Source organism: Pinus tabuliformis, chromosome 6 (assembly GCF_031772625.1).
Source record: "Pinus tabuliformis cultivar Carrire ecotype Pingquan chromosome 6, CPIR1, whole genome shotgun sequence".
NCBI lineage: Eukaryota > Viridiplantae > Streptophyta > Pinopsida > Pinales > Pinaceae > Pinus > Pinus tabuliformis.
The window spans coordinates 995701016-995726995 of record NC_142292.1 but is presented as its reverse complement, the minus strand read 5'-3'; the positions used below and the strand labels follow the sequence as shown (position 1 = coordinate 995726995).

At 38.8% G+C, this 25980-nt stretch overlaps 1 protein-coding gene across 5 annotated transcripts in view; it reads left to right on the top strand.

The window, feature by feature from the left end:
• The window catches only part of LOC149262346 (adenylyl-sulfate kinase 3-like), a 237744-nt gene that overhangs the window by 33273 nt on the left and 178491 nt on the right, over window positions 1-25980 (top strand). For 4 of the 5 annotated variants that reach the window (XM_089424116.1, XM_089424100.1, XM_089424093.1 and 1 more), the window contains one exon: window positions 23293-23415. The exons of the other annotated variant lie outside the window; for it this stretch is intronic. In XM_089424116.1, coding sequence (XP_089280242.1) covers window positions 23293-23415 — 123 coding nt within the window. The remainder of the gene's footprint in view (window positions 1-23292; window positions 23416-25980) is intronic. 5 annotated transcript variants of the gene reach the window in all.

Here is a 25980-nt window from a genome sequence, read left to right as displayed (position 1 = left end):
AGGATTGTGCCATGAGTGTTCATGCACCTCTAGAGAAGAGGTGGGGCGACATTGAGCTGTAGTTGGAAGGACTACACGGGGGCGGGATTCTTGAGGTGCCCAAACTCTTGGATTACATACGGCTATGGGAGCCCTTAATGATAGTCGCAGAATGACAAGAGTCAGTTGGTGCGAGGGATGATGGAGCAATAGTGGCAGAGCTAGAGTGCCAGAGTCTGAAGCAACGCAGTGGAAGTTACAGTAGTGCGGGACGCACAAAGCGGATTGCAGCAGCGCAGTAGCAATAGAGGGTCAACACAGATTAGCAACAGAGGTAGCTTCAGCATCACGAGGCATCCAGACTGACCAACATGTCAGTTTTTGGGTGGCTTTTTAGTTGCTTACTTCTCAACAATTGAGTTGCAGTGCAGCAGGTAGCAGTGGCAGTGCTATGGGTAGCATGATGCAACATATTGAGAGGGAGCTGTAGTATAAATGTAGCAGTGACAGTGGCAGTGTCATGGGTAGCAGTACAAGATGTAAAAATGCAATGGATGAAGGGCAACAGGCCAAGCATTAGCAACAAAGAGGATCGATGCCATGGATCAGTGTGATGCTTTTATTGGGGAGTATTGCTAGAGCACATTCCTCGCTAAGAGGGAGTGTTGATTTTGGGCAGCATCGAATGTGTTCTAGCTCGGAAATTTTGTGGAGGGGCTAGAATACATAAGATCTCTGAGACCCAAAAATCGTTTGGAGAAATTCCACTTGGATTGTTAGTTATTAAAATAATTAATATTTTTAATGGGTTCCTAAGTCTAAACTTAGAAAAATAAAAATATTAATGGGAATTAATAAAAATATGGGTGAGAAGCTTCTAAGAGGCGAAGATGAAGTTTGTTTTAATCTTAGCTGTTGATTAGGGACTTAATCTCGAATGTTGATCCATCAACAGGAAAAGTATAAGAGGAGGCTTGAGGGTCAGTTGGAGATACACCAAGTGATCAGTCAATTCGATTTTTTCTGTGGCGAGGTTTGCTGAGAAAATCGAATAGGTGATCTGAGTTGCAGTGAAAGGGGTAGAAGCAGAGATTTGGATCGGAAAGGAGTTTCGAGCCAAAGAGTACCAGGCAGAGAGGCAACAATAGCATCAAAGAGGCAGCGTAGAGGCCTACGTAGCCCAGGAAGGGGCTCACACAGTGTTGACACAGGCCAAGAGGGTCTCTTGCAGTGGCAACGCAACATATTTGTCAGAAGCTCGAGATTTTGCTGGAGAAGCGAGGTTCTGAGCCAGGAGGGCTGAACAACAGTCTTCCTCCAGCGAATTGATCCAGTAGAAGGGGTGACACAGTCTCCTAGAGGAAAGACGTTGGCCCAAGTGATGAGCCCCAGAAATGGGTAATTATATGGGCTCATTTAGCCTCCTAATTTGACTTAATCCACCATTCACATTAATTTATTGCATGTTTTTGATTATATTTACGCTAATAGAGTGAATTGGGTTAGTCATTATGCTAAAAAGTCTAATGTGTGCTTTATGCAGATTTTTGGTCAATTTTGAGACAAAATCAAAGGTTTAATGAGCACTTGGCAGCCAAATTCGTGGAAAAACAAGAGAGAGGATTTGTAGGAAGGTGTCCCCTTCATTTATGATCCCTTACCTCGAATTCTCCACCAGCAGCTCGTATTTCAAGGGCCACCACATTGATGATCACAAGGGCAACCGAGCAGGGCTAGTAAAGTTGTTAACTGCAAGTTTTGGCAGCCGAGTTCCTAAAGTTTAGGAGGACTGTTGGGGTCCTCAATTTGTATAAATAAGAAGGCTTAGGGCCTCAGAGATGTTAGGCAGATGTTAGTTAGATTTTAGTCATTTTTTAAAGTCTATTTTCGCACTCTAGTGCAGCCCTGTATCAGCACATTTTCGAGCTTTTTCTTGTAGACAATTTTTGGGATGTAACTATTATTTCTTGATCAATAAAGATGAATCCAGCTTTGCACCAGCTCTGATCTTTCTTAGGAGGCTGTAGCTCTTGGGGTTGGGCCCAAATCAAGTGCCAATACCTCCTTTGTGTACTTTTATGTGTCTTTGCTGCATTCATAGAATAATTTCTGTTATTTAGGTTAAAATCTTGCTTTGTTACTTAGGTTGTTTTTGATGATTGAGATAGTTTTTCATGCTTCAGGTTGATTTGATAGTTTGGTAACAGAAAAGATCCACAAAAAGGCCATCAAGCAATCCTTGATCTCATCTCTCCCTCCTTGGGACCATGCGCTGAGACCAAGGCATATTTGCTGCCACAAAAGCACTGTTTTTGCCTTCCAATGCCACTGCTAGTGTTAGATTTTGAGTTGGAAAAGTTGATACCAGTTGTACTTGCATGTTTAGATCTGTTCTTGCTTAGTTTCCATAGTTATCTTGCATGATTTCCTGTCTATAAACTTCTGTTCATCATGTTTCTTGTTTTTAGGTCAGATTAGGTCAAAGTAGATAGATCTATGGTTTTTCTAGTCTTTGTTCGATCAGTTTTGGAAAATAGTGTGCAGAGCACCTGTGATACATTCCCACCTACCCTTCCTCCACCATACAACCTGCTCCAACCCCTAATTCCAGATTCCTTCCCTTCATTTGCCACACTTTCCCGATTTGCCCTAATTTCTACATTCTTGTGCAACATTGCTCCTTCCATCCTTGAACGAATCCAACCACCTTAATCACTCCTTAGCTTCATTCACCAGGTCTTAGACTCCTTCACATCCTCATCCATCCTCCATTTCCACTTTCCCACCGTTTTCCACCATCAACCCTCCAAAATTCTCTTTCGGATCTTCATGTAGAACATCCTGTAGAACCCCTGCAAACTTCCTGTAGAAGTTCACGTGAGTGGTTTTCCGAGATCTGATCACTTTGAAACTCTCTGGAAGGGTGCTAGGGACCCCTTAGGCCCTCTTCTCACCTTCCCGACATCCTGCAAGTGCCTACTCCATTTCCTTTCGCCAATCAACCTCTGCACAATAAAAAACAGTTAAAGCACATGCATAATAATTCTGCAAAATTACTCAAAAATGCAAAAAGATGTTTTTTCCAGATTTTCCTTCAGAAGTAGCTTAGTCACATGCATTTTACCTTTTCAAGAGTCAATGGCATCCATTTCCACCGCTTTCATCTCTTTTCTTGCACTAGTAGGGTTAGTCGGTAAAATTAGGGTTTGCTATGGTTTGCATTTCCTTTCAGCTTTCCGCTTCTTTATGCAAGTAAATTAGCCTCTTTTGAGTTAGCTTTCGTCCATCATAGTTAAAAACTTCTTCTAAGAACTCATAGAAGTTGGCTTAAGCTCCTAGCGAACTTGTGCCAGCTGATCAAGTGATAGCCTGCAGTAAGAGCTAGTACTTGTGCATACAACGCCGTCGCTTTCAAGTTTGTTACGAACTACCGGGTTGATAAAAGTAAAGAAGGGAGTCCCAGGAGTTGCAGAATCATTGCTGCAATACTGGAGCCCACCATCTTTTTGGCGCCGTTGCCGGGGAAGGGTCAGAGTATTGGTGATTACTGCTTTTCTTCTATTCTCTACTGCAACCTTCTCCTAAGTAGTTTATTTCAGCAAGAGTAGAGTAGTTGTTTCATTTCCATTTTGCAATTTCATTTCCGCAAAAGTAGATTAGACATTTCCTGCTTTCATTTCATTTCAACAAGCGTAGATTAGATATTTCCCGCTTTGATAGATTAGCATTTCAATTCTGCAAGCATAGATTAGCATTTCAATTCTGCAAGCGTAGATTAGCATCTAAATTCTGCAATTTCATTTCAGCAACATAGATTAGTCCTTTCCCGCTTTCATTTCAATTCTGCAATTTTCATTCCAGCAAGGTTTATTTTAGTTAGTTGCAATTTGTTGTTCAATCAATTTCAGTTTTGCACTTACAAGCAAAAAAAAAAAAAAAGAAAGAAAGAAAGAAAAGAACACTACTTCACATAGCCAACCTTCTCTCTTCTTCGGTGGCTGTGATTAAGAAGAACCCCTAGGTGGACAACAAGACATATTTGAAGAACCTCTAGGGGAGAAGAAGAAGGAAACATTCCTTTGGAGCAAATGGCTGAAAACAGAAATGTTGGGAGCAATATCTTTTCTTCCAACTCATCCACTGAGGGTGAAATTGGAGATATGTGGGAAGATTTCAAAAGCGAGGTGAGGCAGATGCTTGCCATGTATATCAAAAGATATCGAGAGGAAGCAGAGAGGGCTTTGGCCATATTTTGTCCTAGGTGCACTAGAAAGCATCCTAGGAACGGATGTCCATTGCACTCTATAGAAGTGTGTTTTGTCTGTGAAAAAGACCATCCTACGAACCAGTGCCCTTCTTTGCCCAGAATTAAAGCTGCATATCAGAGGGCCAAAGGAGCCACTGAACCACTCTATTATATGAACCAAATGAGGCCACATGGACCCATACCTTACCAGTAGGGAATGCAAGGGACATCCCAGACTTATTACAACCCCTATCAAGCCACTTCCATGCCTTTTTGGGGTCCCCTTGCTCATCCTTCCTGGTCCACACCCCCTCCTTGGTCGTATCCATTTCAATATCATGCTCAACCAATTACTCATCCATTTCACCCCTATGCTCAGCCACAGCCTCAGTGGAATGCACCTCATCAGGCGTGGAGGCCCTTGTACAACACTCCTCCCACTCCTTTTCCTCCACCACCTGCTCAACCACAACCATCGCCTCCTGCTCCACCAAGACAACCCCAAATGCCTGCTCAACCGAACCCGAACCCAAATAACAGGCAGGCTCAGCAAGTATATAGTGGGAAACCACCACCCCATCCACATCCATCTCAAATATACACCCCCACTCAACTACCCGTACCACCATTTCCAAACCCGCACATTGGAGTAGCTCAACCCAATTACAATGCTGAGGCACAACACTTCCAAACAACTCTTCTTGAGCTCAATGATATTCACCATAGCTCAGGAAGAGTATTGTAAAAAAGAGATTCTATTGAAAGCATTGAAGGACCACATCCAGCAAAAGAAGATTCAAAAGAGGAGATCAAAGGTCCATGGGATGCACTTGATAAAGAGAAGACAATAGAATCAGAGATCGAGAGAGCTCCCTCATGGTTACCATCAAATCCTCCATGTATTCAAGAGAAAAATCAGCAAAAAGAGGAAAATGAGAAGGTCATGGTAGAAGTGACATGAAGAATGATCAAGATCAGCAAAAGGACTAAGGATATCAAAGCTATATTGAGATATGGTTCCAGACGGTCACTAAGTTGCAACAGTACTCTCTTCCTCAGCTATGCTTGATCCCTTCAAAGTCAAATCATTTGGTCTCTGAAATCTGGATACCTGTCAAAGCATGCATTTCAAGCCTCCACATCATTTTGTCTATCATCTCGATGTGCACATGGCTCCATTGGAAGTATTCTTATACTTGAAAATGATTTTGTTTTTCAAGTAGGGTAGGGTAGGGAAAAAGGAAAAAAGAAAAAAGAAAAAAATGAAAATAAGAGGAAAATAAAAATCTAAGGTGAAAACCTCATCGGAGGCGCTTCAGATTGGCTCATTGATTGAAAACTTCCATGAGGCGGTAAATGGGTTGGAAAAAAGAGAAAAGAAAAGAGAATAAGATCCCTGGGTGAAAACCTCCCTTGGAGGCGCCCAGGGCAGGCAATTAGGGTGAAAACTTCCTTGAGGCGCCCTAGTCGTTTTCAAAAAAAGAAAAAAAGAAAAAAAGAAAAAAGAAAAAATGAATTTCCAATTGTATTGCAGGTCTACAAGAGAACTTCAAGAAACAGCAGCAGGCACTAAGAAATCTCTGAAATCAATAACAACACCTATCCTATCTTCCCTCACCCTTCTCATCAATCTTGACATTCTTTCCACCTCACTGTGCTTCTGTTCTGAAAACTGTTTTTTCTACAGGAAGATCTTGTAGAAATTATAGAAAGCCAGAAATGGACTTCAAAAGCAATTTGAGGAACAGGGAAGCTTCATAAAGGGTTTATAAATCCTCCTACAGTCTTCAAACCCCTCTTCCATCGATTCCAAGTCTACATTACAGCCCAAGATCATTTTTTCAAAAACTGCAGAATGCTCTGATACAAAAATACATGGAGTAGAATTTTTTTTCCCTAACTATAAAACCGTGCATCCATTTAAAACACTGTTTCATGGGGAGTTGTATAGGGATGATGGCAACATGCCCAAGCAATTTCAGCGAATTCCAGTGCACGGTTTCCAAGAAATCAGCCTCCATCACCTTAAGCCATTTTTGCATTTTCTCCATATTCGTGCATCCATTTAAAAACTTGTTTCATGGGGAGATGCATGTGGGTGATAGTAACCTGCCCAAGAAATTTCAGCCAATTCTAGTGCACGGTTTTCGAGAAATTGAACTCTACGACCTTCAGCCATTTTCAGTTTTTCTCGAAATCTATGCATCCTTTGACCACAATTTTGCTATGGGAGGTGCATAATGATGATAGAAACATGCTCAGAAAGTTTCAGATGAATCTAGTCTATCGTTTGTGAGCTATGGACGAAACAATTTGCTGTCCTACAAAAATCCAGCATCAGTGGCATGAGGGTGCAAATCTGAAGATGGAAGCAGACTCCTGCAGCTTAGATCCAGCCAGAGGATACTTGCACAAGAAAAATAGCCATGTATCAGCAACCAGACCAGCATGCATCCACAGAAACGAAGGCATGCAGCAGAAGGAAAGGCCACAACACCTGACAACAAATGGACAGTGAGATGGTTGTGATTAAACAAGATTGGTGGCTAGCTAACTGGCCACCCTCATCCAGTTCAGACAATGCCTTGTCCAGTTCAAACAACGCTTAGTGGGTGCAATCGGCACGAGTGCTCAGCCATCTTGGGAAGAAAACTGAAAACAGATAGTGGTGGCTGTTTAAACTCCAACGTAATTGATGGAAGTGGTTACGGGCAAGCAACATACAGTTTCATAACAGTACTGCAGTCTGCATGGGGCCAACGTACATCCGGCCACCTCATCTCCTCACCACGAATCACGCCAGCAGTTAAAAGACAGCTCAGTTAACGCATTCACCACTCTTTGTTCATTGTGCCTTCACGACGTTCTCGACTGGAGTACGCATCTACCACTTCCAGAGCAGCTAACCAGTCATCCTCCGCCAGATTTCTGCCTGTTTTTTTGAAAATCTCCCGCCTATCGGGCTCTACAGGAAGCACAATTTCATTCTACAGGAACATTGTCTACATGAAGATTTCTACAGGAAGGGCAGAGAGCAGTTCTGCAGCCAGAAAATTTGAGATTTTTGTCAAAATTCGAGCTTGAAAAGAGGTAGGCTCGGGAAACTACTCTGCATATGATATATTTATATAAGGTGGAGGATTAAAAACACAGTATTGGGTTGAAAGAAAGGAAAGTGAAGCTTAAAAGTCTGCCTGTGTTTTTTTCCTTCTCTGAGTTCTACACAGTCTCTCCGTTTTTCTGCTCTGCATCCAAAATCTGCCTTTTTCTTTCTCACATTCTTCTGAAAAAAGGGATGCAACCATAGAAGCCAACCTGTGAAAAACCAAATTTGCAAGACTGTCCACTCTCTGAAGAAAAAACACTGTGTTATAAATATTCTCTGTTCTATCAAAAGTATTGATTTTTCTAAAAAACCGAGAAGCAAATTCAAGTTGGAAACAGTTTGAAGAAAAAAATTGCAAATTGATGTTGTGAAAAAGAAGAACATGAGATATTCCTGATTCCCGAAAGACAAACCTCAGCCATTTCTCCATTTCCTGTTTTGAAAGTTTGTTTCCTCCCTCCTCACCTGAACATTTGCAGCAGTCACTACACATGAGGAAATATGGCAGAGGAAGATGAGGAGGAAATAGAAAAAGAGGAAAAGACCAAAATGGAGAAAGAAGAACTTGAAACAGAGGAGGAAATCAAAATAGAAGATGAGAAGGAAGACCCAGAATAGAAAAGAAAAAGACTAAAGCAGAGAAGGCAGAAACTAAACAAGATGAGAAGAAAACCAAAACAGAGCTTGAGGAAGCAAAGCTAACAGAGGCAGAGAAGACAAAAGAAGAGGAAAAAAGGAAGAAGAGACACACCCTGAGATATCAGGGACACAAGCAGAAACAGGGGGCATAGAGATTTCTATAGGAAGTGAAGGAAAAGAACAACAGAAAGAGAAATCCCCTGCAATGTTGGCAAGGGAAGTAGCAGCTGTGCTTGCTGCATTAAGCACACCTACAAAACAAAAAGGAAAAAGAAAAAGGCAGGCCTCCATGTATTTAAAGGCCAGGAAAAGCACAAGAATTCAAACAAGCAGAATAGGAGCAGTGGAAGGACATGGACAAGAAGGCAAAATTTTATGGCACACATGAGTAGACCACATCAGAAGCTTGGGATGATAGGGAGGCCACCAGGGCCATCAAAGATGAAGAGATAGATTAGTTGCTCAGAGGATGAGCAACACTTTCAGTAGGGGGTGATGATGAGCCCCAAAAATAGGTAATTATATGGGCTCATTTAGCCTTCTAATTTGACTTAATCCACCATTCTTATTAGTTTATTGCATGTTTTTGATTATATTTATGCTAATAGAGTGAATTGGGTTAGTCATTATGCCAAAAAGTCTAATGTGTGCTTTATGCAGAGTTTTGGTCAATTTTGAGACAAAATCAAAGGTTTAATGAGCACTTGGTAGCCAAATTCGTGGAAAAACAAGGGAGAAGATTTGTAGGAAGGTGTCCCCTTCATTTATGAGCCCTTACCTCGAATTCTCCACCAGCAGCTCGGGTTTCAAGGGCCACCACATTGATGATCACAAGGGCAGCCAAGCAGGGCTAGTAAAGTTGCTGTTAACTGCAAGTTTTGGCAGCTGAGTTCCTAAAGTTTAGGAGGACTGTTGGAGTCCTCAATTTGTATAAATAAGAAGGCTTAGGGCCTCAGAGATGTTAGGCAGATGTTAGTTAGATTTTAGTCATTTTTTAAAGTCTATTTTCGCACTCTAGTGCAGCCCTGTATCAACACATTTTCGAGCTTTTTCTTGTAGATAGTTTTTGGGATGTAACTATTATTTCTTGATCAATAAAGATGGATCCAGCTTTGCACCAGCTTTTATCTTTCTTAGGAGGTTGTAGCTCTTGGGGTTGGGCCCAACTCAAGTGCCAATACCTCCTTTGTGTACTTTTATGTGTCTTTGTTGCATTCATAGAATAATTTCTGTTATTTAGGTTAAAATCTTGCTTTGTTACTTAGGTTGTTTTTATGATTGAGATAGTTTTTCATGCTTTAGGTTGATTTGATAGTTTGGTAACAGAAAAGATCCACAAAAAGGCCATCAAGCAATCCTTGATCTCATCTCTCCCTCCTTGGGACCATGAGCTGAGACCAAGGCATATTTGCTGCCACAAAAGCATTGTTTTTGCCTTCCAATGCCACTGCTAGTGCTAGATTTTGAGTTGGAAAAGTTGATACCAGTTGTACTTGCATGTTTAGATTTGTTCTTGCTTAGTTTCCATAGTTATCTTGCATGATTTCCTGTCTATAAACTTCTGTTCATCATGTTTCTTGTTTTTAGGTCAGATTAGGTCAAAGTAGATAGATCTATGGTTTTTCTAGTCTTTGTTCGATCAGTTTTGGAAAATAGTGTGCAGAGCACCTGTGATACATTCCCACCTACCCTTCCTCCACCATACAACCTGCTCCAACCCCTAATTCCAGATTCCTTCCCTTCATTTGTCACACTTTCCCTATTTGCCCTAATTTCTACATTCTTGTGCAACATCGCTCCTTCCATCCTTGAACGAATCCAACCACCTTAATCACTCCTTAGCTTCATTCACCAGGTCCTAGACTCCTTCACATCCTCATCTATCCTCCATTTCCACTTTCCCATCGTTTTCCACCATCAACCCCTCCAAAATCCTCTTTCAGATCTTCCTGTAGAACATCTTGTAGAAGTTCACGTGAGTGGTTTTTCGAGATCTGATCACTGTGGAACTCTCTGGAAGGGTGCTAAGGACCCCTTAGGCCCTCTTCTCACCTTCCCGACCTCCTGCAAGCGCCTACTCCATTTCCTGTCGCCAATCAACCTCTGCACAGTCAAAAACAGTTAAAGCACATGCACAATAATTCTGCAAAATTACTCAAAAATGCAAAAAGATGTTTTTTCCAGATTTTCCTTCAGAGGTAGCTTAGTCACATGCATTTTACCTTTTCAAGAGTCAATGGCATCCATTTCCACTGCTTTCATCTCTTTTCTTGCACCAGTAGGGTTAGTCGGTAAAATTAGGGTTTACATTTCCTTTTAGCTTTCCGCTTCTTTCTGCAAGTAGATTAGCCTCTTTTGAGTTAGCTTTCGTCCATCACAGTTAAAAGCTTCATCTAAGAACTCATAGAAGTTGGCTTAAGCTCCTAGCGAATTTGTGCCAGCTGATCAAGTGATAGCCTGCAGTAAGAGCTAGTACTTGTGCATACAACATCGTCGCTTCCAAGTTTGTTACGAACTACCGGGTTGATAAAAGTAAAGAAGGGAGTTCCAGGAGTTGCAGCATCATTGTTGCAATACTGGAGCCCACCACCAAGCAGGGATTGCGCTGGGATTTCATAGTGCTTGCTGGAGTCAGGGCACTCAGTGGATCAATTGTGACTTGGAGAACGAGGTAAACCCTCATATGTATTTCTTGCTGCCGAGATTTCTCTGAAAGGTTAACTGGTGTGAGAGGCAACCTGTTGTACTCAGATTCTGCTTGCTTAATAATACAAATCCTCTATCTGTTGCACTGGTTTTCCCGCATTGGGTTTTCCGGGGATGTGTTGTCCAAAAATAATCGTGTCCCTTGTGTGTTTGTCTCATATATTTTCAGTTTATAACCTGTATGTCAGTGTAATCTACAGTAGTGTTTTTCATCACTGTTTAAAATTAAATAACTTGTTGAATGTAATAACAAGTAGGAGATGATAAACCAGTGATTGCAGTAGGATTTCTGATGTGTAGATTTAGAAATTTTCATAGTGAATACATACTTGAGCATCCAATGCTGAAGTTGCTTGGGGACAAGAAACATTTGGGTGGGGAGGACTGTAATGTCCCTTCCTAAATCAATTTTTCACATGATCATTTTCCACAATTTTGAGATTTTTGGAGGCCATCGGACCCACAAAATTTTGGGAAAAAGACATAGGAGGGAAAAGGGGGCCACAATGTTTTGTTAATGGAGCATGGGGGCTACCCACATGGAGAAACACACACTTGCCTAAGGTAAAAGTTCGAATAGCCAAGGAGGGAAGTCAAGAGGCTAGATGGAGTGGCCCACCTAAGGGAAAGAAAGCCCACGAATTATAAATAGGAGAGGCTTAGCCTCATTTGGTATCTTTTTCCTATCAAACTCACTCTAGTTGCTCGAGCTGCTTAGTTGGGTCACTTGAAGTTTAGCATCGAGTTTTCCAAATGGATAACTCATGCTTTCTTCGATGGACTACGAGTGCCACCCTAGGGAGGTCCTATCCTACCATTTTGGAGGAGAGTTGGAGGGGATTCAGAGCTTAACATTTAGCCATTTACCTAGCTAGTGCATATTTCAGGAGGACGCAGGAAGGGAATATGTGGGAGTTGTTTCAGGGGTCTTCTAGAGTGTAATTGCCGGGAGAATTTTGATAAAGGAGCTTTGGTGGAATACTAGCCTTTGGGAGGCGTTTGGGAGCAGGAGATGGCTGCTTGAGGGTAGTACGAATTGTAACACCCAAGGCCAGCGCGGTAGTCTCTCATTGGGCACATGTGGGAGTTTGTGCGTCAAGTTATGGGGCAAGAGTTTGCTGGGAGAAATAAGGAGAACCTTGGGGGAGTGTATCTCAGCATCTTTGGAGTGATTTGGGAGGGATTTTACTGGAGTTGTAGGCATGTCGTATTTTCCAGCAGTTGGAGGAGGACGTGGTACTTGGGGGCCGAATTTCTGGTGTCAAAACCAGGCCAAACCCTTCTTGGGTTTTGGTGGGTTTTATTTGAGGAGATTGGGATTAATTTGGTGGAATTTTCTGAGCACTGGAGGTAGGGTTTCTAGTAGCATCTTTCCAGCAGACAATGCAGTTTTACTGGGGTAGTGCAGGGCATCATTGTAGCAGCTGATCCTACCATTTGGGCTTGTCATTTTATCACTCGGGCTTTGTCACACTTGCCATTGAGGCAAGCTTAGGTGCACTTCTTCCACACTATTGCACTATTGCTCCCATATCTTAATAAAATGGCTCTGTTGGTTATCATTTTTGGTCTTTGCTTTTCTGGTGTTGTATTTATTATTTGCTTTGCATATCACTATTCTTCCTAGTTTGGGACAATACATTTTCTCTCTGCTGTACATTTTTCCTTAAGAGTAGTTAAAATACTCCTTGAAGATTGGTTTTCCCTTTGTGGGTTTTTCTAGGGCCATTGGACCAAAAATAACTATGTAAAAAGTGTATAAATGTGTGTGCGTGCTTGCATTTAATTCTTTTATTAATTGATAATGTTTAAAGAGTAGAGCAGTCCTATGCTTTGAGTTGAATGCATGTTTAAAATATATATCAGATAACACATCTTGCGCTGTGGGTATGAAACCTATGCAAAGACTTGAAATTGAGTGTACTACCTATGCAAATTTTTTTCTACATGTTATCAGGGCTTGGGAAGCTCTAGATGTGAGAAAGGAACCTTCAGATATGAGGAAAACCTTTAGATGATAAGAAAAACCAGCAAACTATCTTTTGCTACAAGTCAGTAAATAGCAGTGTGGAAAATATCGCGATAAAGTCGCGAAAAAATTGGCAAAGTCCTATTTTTTGGCGATTTTTTCCCAATCGAAAATGTCGGGATTAAATAAGGAGTTTTTCCAAAAAATCGTGAGTGAGGTAGTTTCTTACGACTTTTTAATTTTTTTTGAAAAAATCGGGATTTTATCGAAAAAGTCTGGATGAAATCGAGAGTTTTTCCAAAAAATCGTGAGTGTGGTAGTTTCTTTAACAACTTTTTTTTAAATGAATATTTTTGTATTTTTTTTAATTTTGCTGACTTTTTCAAAACCCTCCCAACTTTAACGACTTTTTCAATTTCTAGACCCTTGCCGATTTAATCCCTACTTCGACTTTTTCCACATTGGGACTCTAGCCTCCAAAAGCCTCCAAGTGTACTCAAAATGTGAAATGAAACCCTAGATCTAGGGTTTGAAACCTCTAATCTAGGGTTTGAAACCTCTAGATCTTCTAAAATGTGGAAATGTAGCTATGTAAGGTGAGATGTCCTTCAATGATGCAAAGAACAAGTAAAATCCTCATGAGGTGGCATGTGTGGCTCTCTAAGGTGAGAAGCCCTATCAACAAGCAATGAATAAGTGTGTAATAAAAACTCCAAAGGTGGATGTTCTCATCAATGGAATAGAAGAGTGTGCGATAAATACTCTTCCAAGACTTCTTCCATGAGCATAGACATGAGCGGAAATTACCTCTTCAAGGTGGGTGTTTCCTCAAAATAGGGTGGGAATTATGTCAAACCTCAAATGATGGACCTCCTCTTATAGTCAAGTGCCAAGCAAGTGGATCCATGAAACAATCATCAAGTCTATGAACAACACGTGTGGAATTTGTTTAATGCTCAACAAACTCCATGAAGAAAGGGGGTGCCCCCTCATCAACCAATAAAATAGGATTATGCTTCAACATGTGTGTAAGGCATGTATGAGCTATACTACATGATGGGTGCTCCAGTTGGAGTTGGTAAAACTAGGGTGTAAGAGAATCCTTTCAGGAGTAGGAGCTTCCTAATAAATTGAATGCTTTTCTTGAGTACTAGGAAGTTGGAGCTTCACTTTCACTTGGAGCTGAGAAACATTGTACACCTAAAAATTTAGAAAAACGTTCAGTGGTTTTTCTCTTGGAAATGTTTCCACCAAAAAATTTCTTGTGTACTACTCTTGTGATGTGTTGATGATTTATGTTTCATTTAATGTTGATGCTCGGAAAGTTAATAATTAACTAATTGTAACCGAACTACGGATTCACCCCCCTCTCAGTATTTCCAACAATTGGTATCAGAGCAAGTTTCCTTCAAAAGCAGTCTAACCATTGGAAGGGAGATCATGAATTGCACGAAGAACAAAATTTCACTATTTGATGGACAAAACTATGCGCTTTGGAGTGGAAGGATGAAAGCATATGTGCAAGCACAGGGATTTGATGTCTGACACTCTATAATTACTGGATACAAAGAATCCTTGGCTCCTCCAACAAATTATGCTGGTAAGAAGCTTTATGAAAGTAATGCTAAAGCTAGGAATGCTATTTTTAATGGTCTAACGGAGTCAGTGTATGTTAAAGTAATGCATTGCACATCTGCAAAAAAAGTTTGGGATAAGCTCCAAAACATATATGAAGGGGACAAAAGGGTAAAGGAGGTCAAGCTTCAGACTTTCAGAGGACAATTTGAGCAACTAAGAATGAATGAAGATGAAAATATTGCAACCTATTTTCTCTGGGTTGATGAAGTAGTAAATGCCATGCAAGGATTGGGAGAACCAATAGAAAACAAGGTAATTGTTCGAAAGGTACTGGGATCAATTCTAATGAGATTTGACGCTAACTTTCAGTGCTAGAAGAAAGATCAGACTTGGAAAATGTCAGTGGGATGTACTACATGGAATACTTACAACCTACAAAATGAGAACATAATAGGAGAACCCATCCAAAAGGGAGGCAACCTTTACAACATCCAAGAAGACAGGGAGAAACAAGCAACAATCAAATCCAAGCACCATTTGCATCTATAGTGAGATTTTAGATGAAGAAATAGCCAATTTTGTAAGGAAGTTGAAGAGAGGAACCAACAAATACAAAAGTAAGCTCCCCTTGCAGTGTTTCAATTGTGGTGAAACTACTCATTTTTCTTCAAAGTGTCCTTATGCAAAGTGTTCGGATAATGATAACGAAGAAGAAGCTCTTAAGAAGGTAAAGAAAAATCAGAAAAGATACCATAAAAAAGGTAAAAAGAAAGTCTTGAAGAAAATCCCCTACTTAAAAGAAGACAACTCCTCATCGGATGAAGAAAGTGATAGTGACAACGATGGCGACAATGACACAAGAAGGGTGTTATTTATGGCAAGGGACAATCAAAAGGAATATCTTGAAGAAGACGAAGAAGAAGGCGAGGTAGACCTTGAAAGAGAACTTTTCAACTCTTTAAAATATCTAATGATAGAAAGGGAGAGCATCAAGGCTTTGGAAACCGAGTTGAGTGAACTAAAGAAACATGCTAAATGTCTCAACAGGAAGATTGAAGAATCAAAGAAGATTATCATCAATCTAAAAGTGTCGCTAGAGGAGGCCAGGGAAATTGAAGAAACACTCAAAAGGGACTTGGTAGAAAGCACCAAGACAAAGGAGAGTTTGGAAGCAAAGATAGTATCTCTACGAAAAGATGCACAAAAGATGAATATCCAACGAAATTTTGTAAACAACACCAAAGTGTTGGATGAAATTATTAGCAGTCAAAGGTCATGCTATGACAAATCAGGATTAGGATACAAGTCTACCTTCATTAATGGTTGAAGCTCCACAACGATAGAAAAAGAAGCCAAACAGAAGACTTATGTAGATATCATCAAGGACTCTATCAAGGAGGAAGGCACGCCCACAAAGAGAAGGTTAAAGGTCAGAAGATGCGAAATCAACAACCTGCAATAAAGAAACCTCAAGAGGAAGGTCTCTAGGACACTGCACCACATAAAAGATCTCCTACTCTCAAGCATCAAATTATCTTCCTCGTTGTGTGTTATTGTTGCAATAAGTTTGGGCACAAAGTTGTGGATTGTAAAGATTATGCTAGGAATAGAAGCAACAATGGAAGTTACTCTAGAAATGCTTATCCTAGAAAACCTCAAGAAGGTTACGACCAAAATTATAATAGGTTTGGATCATTAAGTGATGAAGTAGAGTGCTACAAGTGCAACAATTTTGGACATATAGCAAAAGATTGTAGGTTGATCACTTCTTTAAAAGAACCTTCTAAAGTTTGGCAAAATAAGGATGAAAGTTGTGCGATTGCTTTGTGAGCCCAAAGCAAGAAAATTGTACGGTATGTCGATAGTGGCTATTCACCACATATGATAGGGGATAAGACAAATTTGTATCTTTGGAAAAGGAAAAGGATGGAATGGTTTACTTTGGAAATGACGGTTCAGATGAGGTTTTACGAGAGGGTACAATCAAGTTTAGAAGCAAGAATGCCATGGCAGAAGACGTTTTTCTCATTAAAAATATGAACCATAACCTGTTGAGTGTGAGTCAAACGTGTGAACAAGTACACACACTTTTGTTTAACTCAAAGAAATGCGAAATAAGAAGGGATAAATCAGGTAGATTAGTGGCGACTATCGCAAGGACCCCAAATGATATATAAACTTGGATGAAATTGGAAAGGAAGGTTGTTTCTTGGTAAAGGAGCTTGAAAGTTGGCTTTGGCACAGGAGAATGGGTCATATGAACTTTGATAATGGAGTAAAAATCAGTAAAAAGAAAGCAATAAGAGAGATGTCAGAAATTTCAAAATCGACTAGCACCATGTGTAAGCACCACAATCATGGAAAACAAACAAGGGTTGAGATTAGGACCAAGGAACACTCTACTTAAAAACTGTTAGAGTTGGTACACCGACCTATGCGGATTGATGAGAACCAAAGGATTGTAAGGTGAACATTACTACTTGCTTTTTATCGATGATTACACCAGAATGACGACAGTAAGTTTTGTGAAGAAAAAGTCAAAAGCATTTGAATGCTTTAGAATTTACAAAGAGATGGTTAAAAACAAAACTGATTTTAGATCAAGTGTTTAAGATCAGATAATGGAGGAGAATTCACATCTAAATAATTCCAACACTTTTGTGAAGAACAAGGAATAAAAAGACAATTCATGGTTGTTAAGATACCATAGGAAAATGGAATTGCTGCAAGAAAGAATAGAACAATGGAAGACATGGCTAGGACCATGTTGAACGATTCCAAATTGAGCGATATCTTTTGGGTTCAAGCAGTGGAGACAACTGTGCATATAATAAAGAGGGTTGCTAAGGGCCCACGACAAGGAGGAAAAGGCCCTAATGGGCTTGCGGTCAAAGGAAAATCCCACAAAGGGGCACGCTAGGCCTCAAATGACGCTACGACTTAGGAAGAGGAAGCAACCGAGAGGGAAGAAGGGTAGAAGAGGAGGACAAAGAGGGGATTAGGGTAGGCCGAAGGCAGGAGGAGGGAGAGAAGGGGCAATAGAGGGCAGTCTGAGGGCTAAAAGACGCTAGTGGAGGCAGGGAAAAGGAGTTGAGGGGAGAGGGAGGCCCAAAAGGGCATGCAACCAAGCCTAGGAAGGAAACATTGAGCCTAAAGGCCCAAAAGAAATTTTCAAAACCCTTACCAAACTTGTTTTTGCTTCAGATCACCAATATTTACCCAAATCACTGCAAATCCCTTGATGCTGGCCCTACAAAAAATTTGGCGACTAGATCTTACCCTCAAGGGCCTAGATCTAGCTCAAACCCCAACAAATCTTCTTCAAATAGCTTGGATCTCACATGCACAAAAAATAAAAATACCCAAAAGCCCAATATATACAAAAATTTAAAATAAAACCCCAAACCCCAAATAGATGCAAAACAAGGGTTAGAAAAAATATTCTACAAAAAATTATTTTACAAAATATATTTACTAGTTATATACAAATATACAATGCTTAAAAGATTTTTGGAAGAATAATTTTTATAATAATGACAATGGCTTGATGTATTTTGAAAGATAGATATTTAACAACAATCTTAGCAAAGTAAGAAAATCACATAAATTTCCCGAAGTCCAAACAAGGTCAGCTTGTGCCCACAATCTGTGAACTAGGAGCCTAAGGCCCTGGGAACTTGAAAACTCTATATATTTTCTTCAAGAAATATTGTTAGACATATGGCGAATTAGATCACCTAAGATAGACCCAAAATCTACCAAAATAATGTTTTTATCACCATCTAATGAATAAACAAGCTGATAAAAAATTTAAGCCCAATATAGGAAAGCACATACCCAACACATACCACAGATCAATGAGACAAAGACATCATGCACTGTACCCCAAAGTCTTTTATTATGAATTTCAAACGTTCCCAACAGAACAATGGCTTCACACCAGCTTTACAAAGTTTGCATCAGCCAAAGATGTTGAATAGAAGCAAAATGCCTTCTATGTATAGAGAAATCCCTCCAAGTGGAAAATAATGACTAGTTGGTTTGATCCCTGTCAAAATAATCTCGACCGTTGATAAATACTTCATCAACTTTTGATCTTTGGAGTTGAAAATAGTTATTTTCGAGGAATTTTCGAATTTATTATAAAACCCATTTTTTGTTAGTTCAAAAATAATTATTTTGAACTAATTTCCTCAAAAATTTGACTTTGACTTAACCAGCAAGGTCCAAGGGCTTAATTTTTCTTAGAAAATCCATTTTTGCCTTGGTGAGGGACTTTCAAAAATTAATTTTTTTTGACCCACGATTTTTTTGGTCATCTTCCACTTGGAGAAATTAATTTCTCTAGAATTAATTTTTTGACTCTAAATTAATTAATTTTCTGACTTAGGATTTAATTTTCTTTTGCCAGAAAAATTAATTAATTGACACTTGAGGGGATTAATTATATTTTCCACCTTCAAATTCTTTAGCCATGGTGTCTGATTATGAGGGACCATGTACTAAAATATTTTTACATCAGATAATTACAAATTCAACCCTCAAAGGGGGAATACCCATCTGTTATAGTCCTTCATAATTTTACACAATTCTGTAACACAATATGATCTAGTAAACCTAGTGATATGTAATAATATATTTTAGCCAAATAGCTTAAATTATTCCCAAATCACTTTTACAATAGACTCTACTAAGAACACTAGGACTCACCTAAGACTTTGTCGATAAATTCTACCCTAGCTTTGGGGTTTAAGCCGAAGGGAAAAACCCTGTCGATTATCCGTGTTTAGTAACACACATAATGCGATGAGACGAAAAACCTCCTGGGATAAAATTCATCGCCAAAATCATAGACTTACCTAGATTGTTACATAATTAAACGGTCGTACTAGCATCCTTTACATTACAATTTGTGGAAGTTGGGTTTATAATGACATAGGAACTGGTTGGCTCATGATTCTGAACTTTGAAAAAATTCGAACAACTGCTTCCTTAGACTTGTGATAAAATAGGTGCAATAAGCCCTGTGGAGAATCTTCAAAAAATAGAATTGTCGTAACTTGTGCAAAATAATTAACCACATGGTCAAGAAATTCGATTTGCTAGAAAATAGTCTTTTTGGTCCAACGAATTTTTAAACTGGGTCATTTTGCCTTGGAAATGAGGCCTTTTAATTTTGACTTGAATTTTTCCTTTTGACATGGGCCCTCAATAATTTTTTTGATAATTTTTCCACTTGGAGAGAAATTAATTTTTTCTCTTATTTTTTTTTGATAATTTTTGGCTAATTTATTTTTTTTGCTAGAAAATTTAAATAAAAGACTCAATAGGGCATTACACATATTTTCCACCCTCTAATTGGGTTTAAAAAATATTTTGGCAATGGTGTCTAACTATGAGTAACCATTCACCAAAATATTCCTAGATAACACTTTTATATCAAGATAATACAATAATCACCCATAGAAGGGGAAATTTACAATAGAGATGACCTCTTTAGACTCAACCAAATTCTGTGACACAAGACACATGATCTTGTATGATCAAATACATTGACTTGATAATGCTAGGACTCACCTAGGATCTTACCAGAGGATCCCACCTAGCTTTGGGGGATGCTTGGGAGAAAAATTCTGTTAATTATTCTTGTTTAGAAACAAAAATAATTAGGGAGGTTAAAAAACTCCCTAGAGTGAAACCCTTTGTTAAGAATCATAGGCTTACCTAGGTGTTTTTACATGGCTTCATAGTCATACTAGAATGATTTTTACAATAAAATTGCAGAATTTGGGATTACAATGATGATGATGACTTAAATTTTTTTATCCACTGCTGTGTACTCTGCTTCTTGGAACCGTTGACATTTGCATGGTCAACAGTGAGTACTTGTGAATAGCTTACATTGATTATTTTCTCTTGTCAAGTTGCCAGCTATCGCTAACAAGTGTGTGGAGGGGTTTTGATGTGTATTTGCAGGTTGTCTCTAACATAAAAGAAGACTAAGAGTATTCATTCGAACCACTTCCAAGGGGCTGCTACATTGTGATCTTAGAGGGATTTTTGAGAGGGCTCCACTAGCCCCTATTGGGTTCTCTTCCATTAATCAAATTTTTAAACAATCTTTGGTTACCTGTTTGGGTTTACTATTGAAAATTAGAGTATTAGACTCAAAATTGGACCATTGTTTCAACAATTGTTATTTCTTGATCCAAAGGAAGCAAGCTTGCTTGTTCCTTTTGATCAAAGCCTAAAATATTTTCTAGTTCATTTGAAATTTAGTTCCATCTTTCCCTAGGACCTCTTAGATCATTCTAGCTTCTCATTGTCTCATGCATTAGATCATTCATGTTAACTAATTCATTTTTCTTTTGTCATTGTTTTATTGGCAGAGGTTGAGGCTGCTCATTGGGTAGATTTCAAGCTCACTTTAGGGCAGCTATAAATAGCAGAAAAGAGGGTTGTTGACAGTCTTGGGAATTGTTCTCAAAGCATCTCCAAATTGGCTTCTGGAAACCGACTTTCATTGCAGCCTTATTGGACAGAATTTGTCCATCCATGAGACCGAATTTCCTTGCAGACTGTTGGTTAGTCTCATTTTTGGGACTGATATTTTGTATTTTTGGGGCAGATTTCAAAGCCCCCCTTTGGGCAGATTTGGAGGGTAAAAGTCCTGTCCTTTTAGGACAGATTTGTAATCCTTCTCAAGGAGTTTTCAATCACTTTTTCCATTGGAGACATTGATTTCTTGGAACTATCCAATATTGCCATGCAATTGGTTCTTAGTTGTAATTCTTTTTCTAATTTCATTGAGTCTCTCCCAAGAGAAGGTTGCTAGTTGTATTTCACTCATTGTAACTCATTAACTACTTGGAGAAGACATTGTATCCTTATATAGGATTTTGTTGTGACCCTTACTCCACCTCCATATCCTCCTCATCATATAAGGGGATCCTTACTTAATAAAGATAACATTTTCTCTTGGGAGCTTGGGCACTTTTTCCCCTTGGCATCCCACTCTTCTCCTTTTGGGGAAGGTATCTTGCTTGAATGGTTGGATGATTTGTTTTTGTTGCTTTCACTTTCATTCACTTTTTATTTCATGCAACATGGTTCATGGTCTCTAAATTTCACATGCAAATTACTTGAATGAGTCTTATGGACTAATTTCACCTTTTTTTTTTATTTCATCCATTTGAGCATCCTTTTTTCCTTGCAATTAACTATTGTTCATAGCTTTCTGTATTGTAACTTTATAAATTGCTCATTAGTTGCTCTTATTCTGTTTTCAAGGCATCATCTACTTGTGCAAGCCATTTGTATCACAAATTTGGCAATTGTAATCTTTTCATTTCCTTTTATTCATGCAATCTTTATTTATCTTAGTCTTTTAACTTGCTAGTTCCATTATATCTAAGTTTTGTTTTTGCCATTTAGAGAAATTAACCTCCAACTTAACTGGTTGTATAGTTCAAACCATTTCTTTTTCCAAGTTTGGAGACAGTAAACACTCGACTTGCTAAATCAGGTTGGGGAAACCCAATGTTGGATCTACTTGCGAGTGGGATGACTTGTGAAATCAGGTGGGTACTCATTGAAGCAAAGCTTCCCCACGTTGGATCTCCTTGCAGCTATCCTTATCTTTGCTAGGATAAAGGCTTGGAGGAAAAGTTTCACATTAGATTAGGTGCAATCTCTCTCTAATTTACATTAACTCAAGAGACAACCTAACTAATTCTAAAATCAACCAAGAGGCAATTCATCACACTTTACATTTGCATTGTGTACTTGATTGAGATATCATTTTCTTTTGTTTTACAAGTTTGCTTGTAATTCTCATTTCGAAGCATTTTGTTTCAAGCATCTTTTATTTCAAAGCTATCCTTTTCAAGTACTTTGCTTTCAATTCTTTTCATTTCCAAGTACTTTACTTTTCTTGCAAGCATCTATTTGGATTATTGGCACTGGTCTCTTTATTGATCATATCTTTACATTGCTCAAGTATTTCATTCATTGGTTTGGCACTCTTATATATGTTTTGTCATGAATGATATGCTTATGTACTTGCAAAATCATTCTTTATTTTGAAGCACATGTGATGGTCTATCTTGTTTAAGAGAGATTCTTTTGGCGTAAATCACATGATGTTTCATTTGTCGACGCATTTCGAATCAACTAGTGTGGTTCATCGTCAGGACAAGTTGAATGAACAGATCTCGTCTTGCATATTAATAGATAGCAGAACATTCTAGACCAGGTAACGGCTATACTGACAACAGCTAGAATTGACTGGGAAACGGCTAGACTGACAACGGCTAGAATTGACTGGGAAACGGCTAACTGAGAAAATTGAAATAAATTGCTCTAGCATGGAACATACCTAAAATTAACATTATTCTATAGGGACTACCCCCCTTGGCTTCGCTAGGACGAAGCCTAGATGGAGGAGTTGGGAATTGGGTGACAGCCCCAACTTGCAACTTGCCTCCAAGGCCACACCAAGTGGAGTTAGAGACTTTCTCCACAATAATCCCAGATGTGGATTTAGGTGGCAACAGTCCCCTGGAATTACAAGACATGATTTTCATTCTATATGCTTGCTTGAGAGTTTGAACTTCCTCATAAGTTTCTTTAGTTCCCTCTGTTGTCTTGAATTTATTAGATCTTTCCCCTCTATTATCAGGTTTCCTCTCTCTATTTCCCTTCCTCACATAAGACTAGATGCAAGGGCTTTTTGCTTCATAGCTATGGGGGAGTGTATCTGCTGGGTCCTATTTTTAACTCTCTTTGTCACTTCCATTCATATATATCTTTTCTAAAACCATGCTCTGTACTATTTGCACCTTATTATGATTTATCACCTCTTTTACCATAAGATTTCACTATCTACACGATATGTATACCAAAGATATATCTGAGGTATGTTTGTCTATTTTTACATATTTTCACCTTTTATTTTGCTTTTAGATTGAAAGTCATTTTGTTAACTAGTCACTACAAGAATCACAGATTTTGTAGCAACTACTTATTCCTGTAGCAGATTCATTATTTTGAATGGTTGCGCACATTCAGGAGGAAAACCATCACTTGGAGGTGGTTCCAAATCTCTAGGAGATTGTTATAGACATATCGGCCGAGATCCAGAGTCAACAGAGCCAACAAGAAAGCCAAGTCAAACTGCGGGTCAGCAAAAAGGCACGGTAGCAGAGTATCCTGAAGTACAACAGCGCTGAATCAATTCTCATCGAGTCAGCAAATCGTATAAGATAATTTCATGCATATCTATCATGAAATTCTCTATATGTGGATTATTTAACAGCTCATTAGGCTAGGATCGAGATAGATCAAATCTGTAGATTCCACATACGCTGTTTTTGTTTATTTGGTTTTAGAATCTGTAGGATATGGATCTGAAAAAAAGACACAGCCTACGGGTTCTTATCGGATCTTTGATAGAACAAGGATGCAATGTGATTTTGAGCAGAAATAGAAATACTGCTGACTTTCCATTTTTGTGTTGTGCGTGCTGATCTTCAGTGTAGATCTGTAACATCTTTTGACGGATAATCCAATCTAGGAGGGTCCCCTGTGTATGGTATATGTTGAACTTTTAATTTTAATTAGTTTTTATTTATGTAATCAGTGTGATTTCATTTCCAGTCATTTATTTTCTATAACATTTGATGAATATTGCTTTTCAGAAACTGCAGGGATACTAGTGCACAGTTTGTTATCAAATAAGATTACCTCGTTTATTATAGAAATCTTCATTTCATTCAATGACTGAAAGAATGTAATGGGATTATGCAATAGTTTAACAGACTCAATTTTTGTTTTAAATGTTAAATTCATTCCTCTAGCAGTTCATTAGTTCTATTTTAAAAGTTAAGTTCATTCCTGTAGAAGTTCATTAGGAAATCAGTATTGCATTTACTCATCCAGAAATTAATCAGAAATAAGTCCTGCACAAATGTTGTAAGCACTTCATAAGCATATGTTCCTGGTTTGATATTTAATGTAGCAGAATTTAATCAATTAAATTGACTGACAGTATCCTTACTTGGTTGTGTCTTTTAGTTTTTCCTTTTCTAGGTCTGAGCTTGAGTGGCTCTTTGTCATAATCCCAAATTCTTTGCCTAAATATTTGTCTCCTTGATAAATCTTTTTCATTTTTCTCTATTTCAGCTTTATTACTTGCTTGCTTGTGTCTTCCTCTTTTACTTCTATATGATTAACTTCCGCTGTAATTCCATGTTTCCACTTTCTAAGTTTCTTGATCCTCTTTCCAACCCCACTATATCCTGCCTTTTGATTGTTCTCCTCCCTTTCTTTCTCTTCTCCATTCTTCTTTTACATCTATATGATTAACTTCTGCTGTAATTCCATGTTTCCACTTTCTAAGTTTCTTGATCCTCTTTCCAAGCTCCCTATGTGCTGCCTTTTGATTGTTCTCTCCCCTTTCTTTCTCATGTCCATTTCTTCTGAAGTCTTAATTAGCTGATTTATGTTCTCTTGATTGTGTCCTTTTTGTATGCCCCCGTTTCTCCATTTTATCCCGAATAATTGTTTTCATTTGCCAGATCTCCTTTTGATACTTGTAACTTTCTTTTACATTTTCATTTGTCTTCATTGCCTCCAAGATCTCATACTTGTTCTCCACCTTTTTCGGTTAGTGTAGTTTTGCCCTTTGCTAATTGCTTGACTCGTTATTTGTATCTTCTGCTTTGGGGAGTTTTCTACGATTTTTAATACCATTGGATAAACCTCATTAGATGTTTATAGTTGCTGCTGAACCTACATTTGAAACCCTCCATAATTCTTGATCTGGAATCCAGAACAATATTTTCGTTAGGAATGACTTAGATCACTGTTAATTTAAAATTTGCCTTGCTTAAATGACCTTATATCTAAACTATCCAAGAGGCAAGGATGGCCTTTGGCGCTATACCTTTATGCTTTTGTTGTTGGTGCACTTGGATACTAACTGCAAGCAACATGCTTATAGGGATGGATTAGGGATATTACAATTCTAGGAGGCAAAAGCCTCTGTAATGTTCACCTCAGAGATGATTCAATCCTAAGCCTGCAATGCATTACCACCTTTGTTGAGGTAACAAAGGTGCGTGTTGGTGAGAAAAAAGAATGGAGAGGTGATTATTATTAGTTAAGAGGATTCTTTAGGTTGGCATACAGGGACATGGAAATTGATCCAACTAGGAGAGGTTATTGATTACATGTGTCTATCACAGGGAGTGGATGTATGGCCAACTAAGCAATGTAGACGGATGTTGAATGTGAACAATCTAGATGCATATTTAATGGGTTTGAATGTAAGCTCCAAAAGTGGGTTAATTGGGATCTTCCAATTAGTGGGTAATTTTATCAACCAAATTGTAGCAGCTGGACATCTATGTCTTTTCTACAAAAGATGCATATAGAAAGCTAGAGACGATTCTTCAAAGATTTCTGCAGGGAAAAATCAAGGAGCTAAGGGGAGCTCTCATTAGTGACCTTGGACATGTACACTCATAGGAGAGAGGAGGCCTTCAAGTTAGAGAGATTTGCATGTATGGGTTAGTTTTAGAAACAAACTACATTTTAAGGGCTAGTAGTGGAGATGTACCACATTAGATTTGGAGTAGACATAATCAAGAACCTGCATTCCTTGTGAATGGTCTCAAAAGAGCTTTTAGCATCTGCAATGTTTTTGGAGCAGTGATCTCATTCAACTTATCTGTTTGTTGGTGCTCAACGAACCAT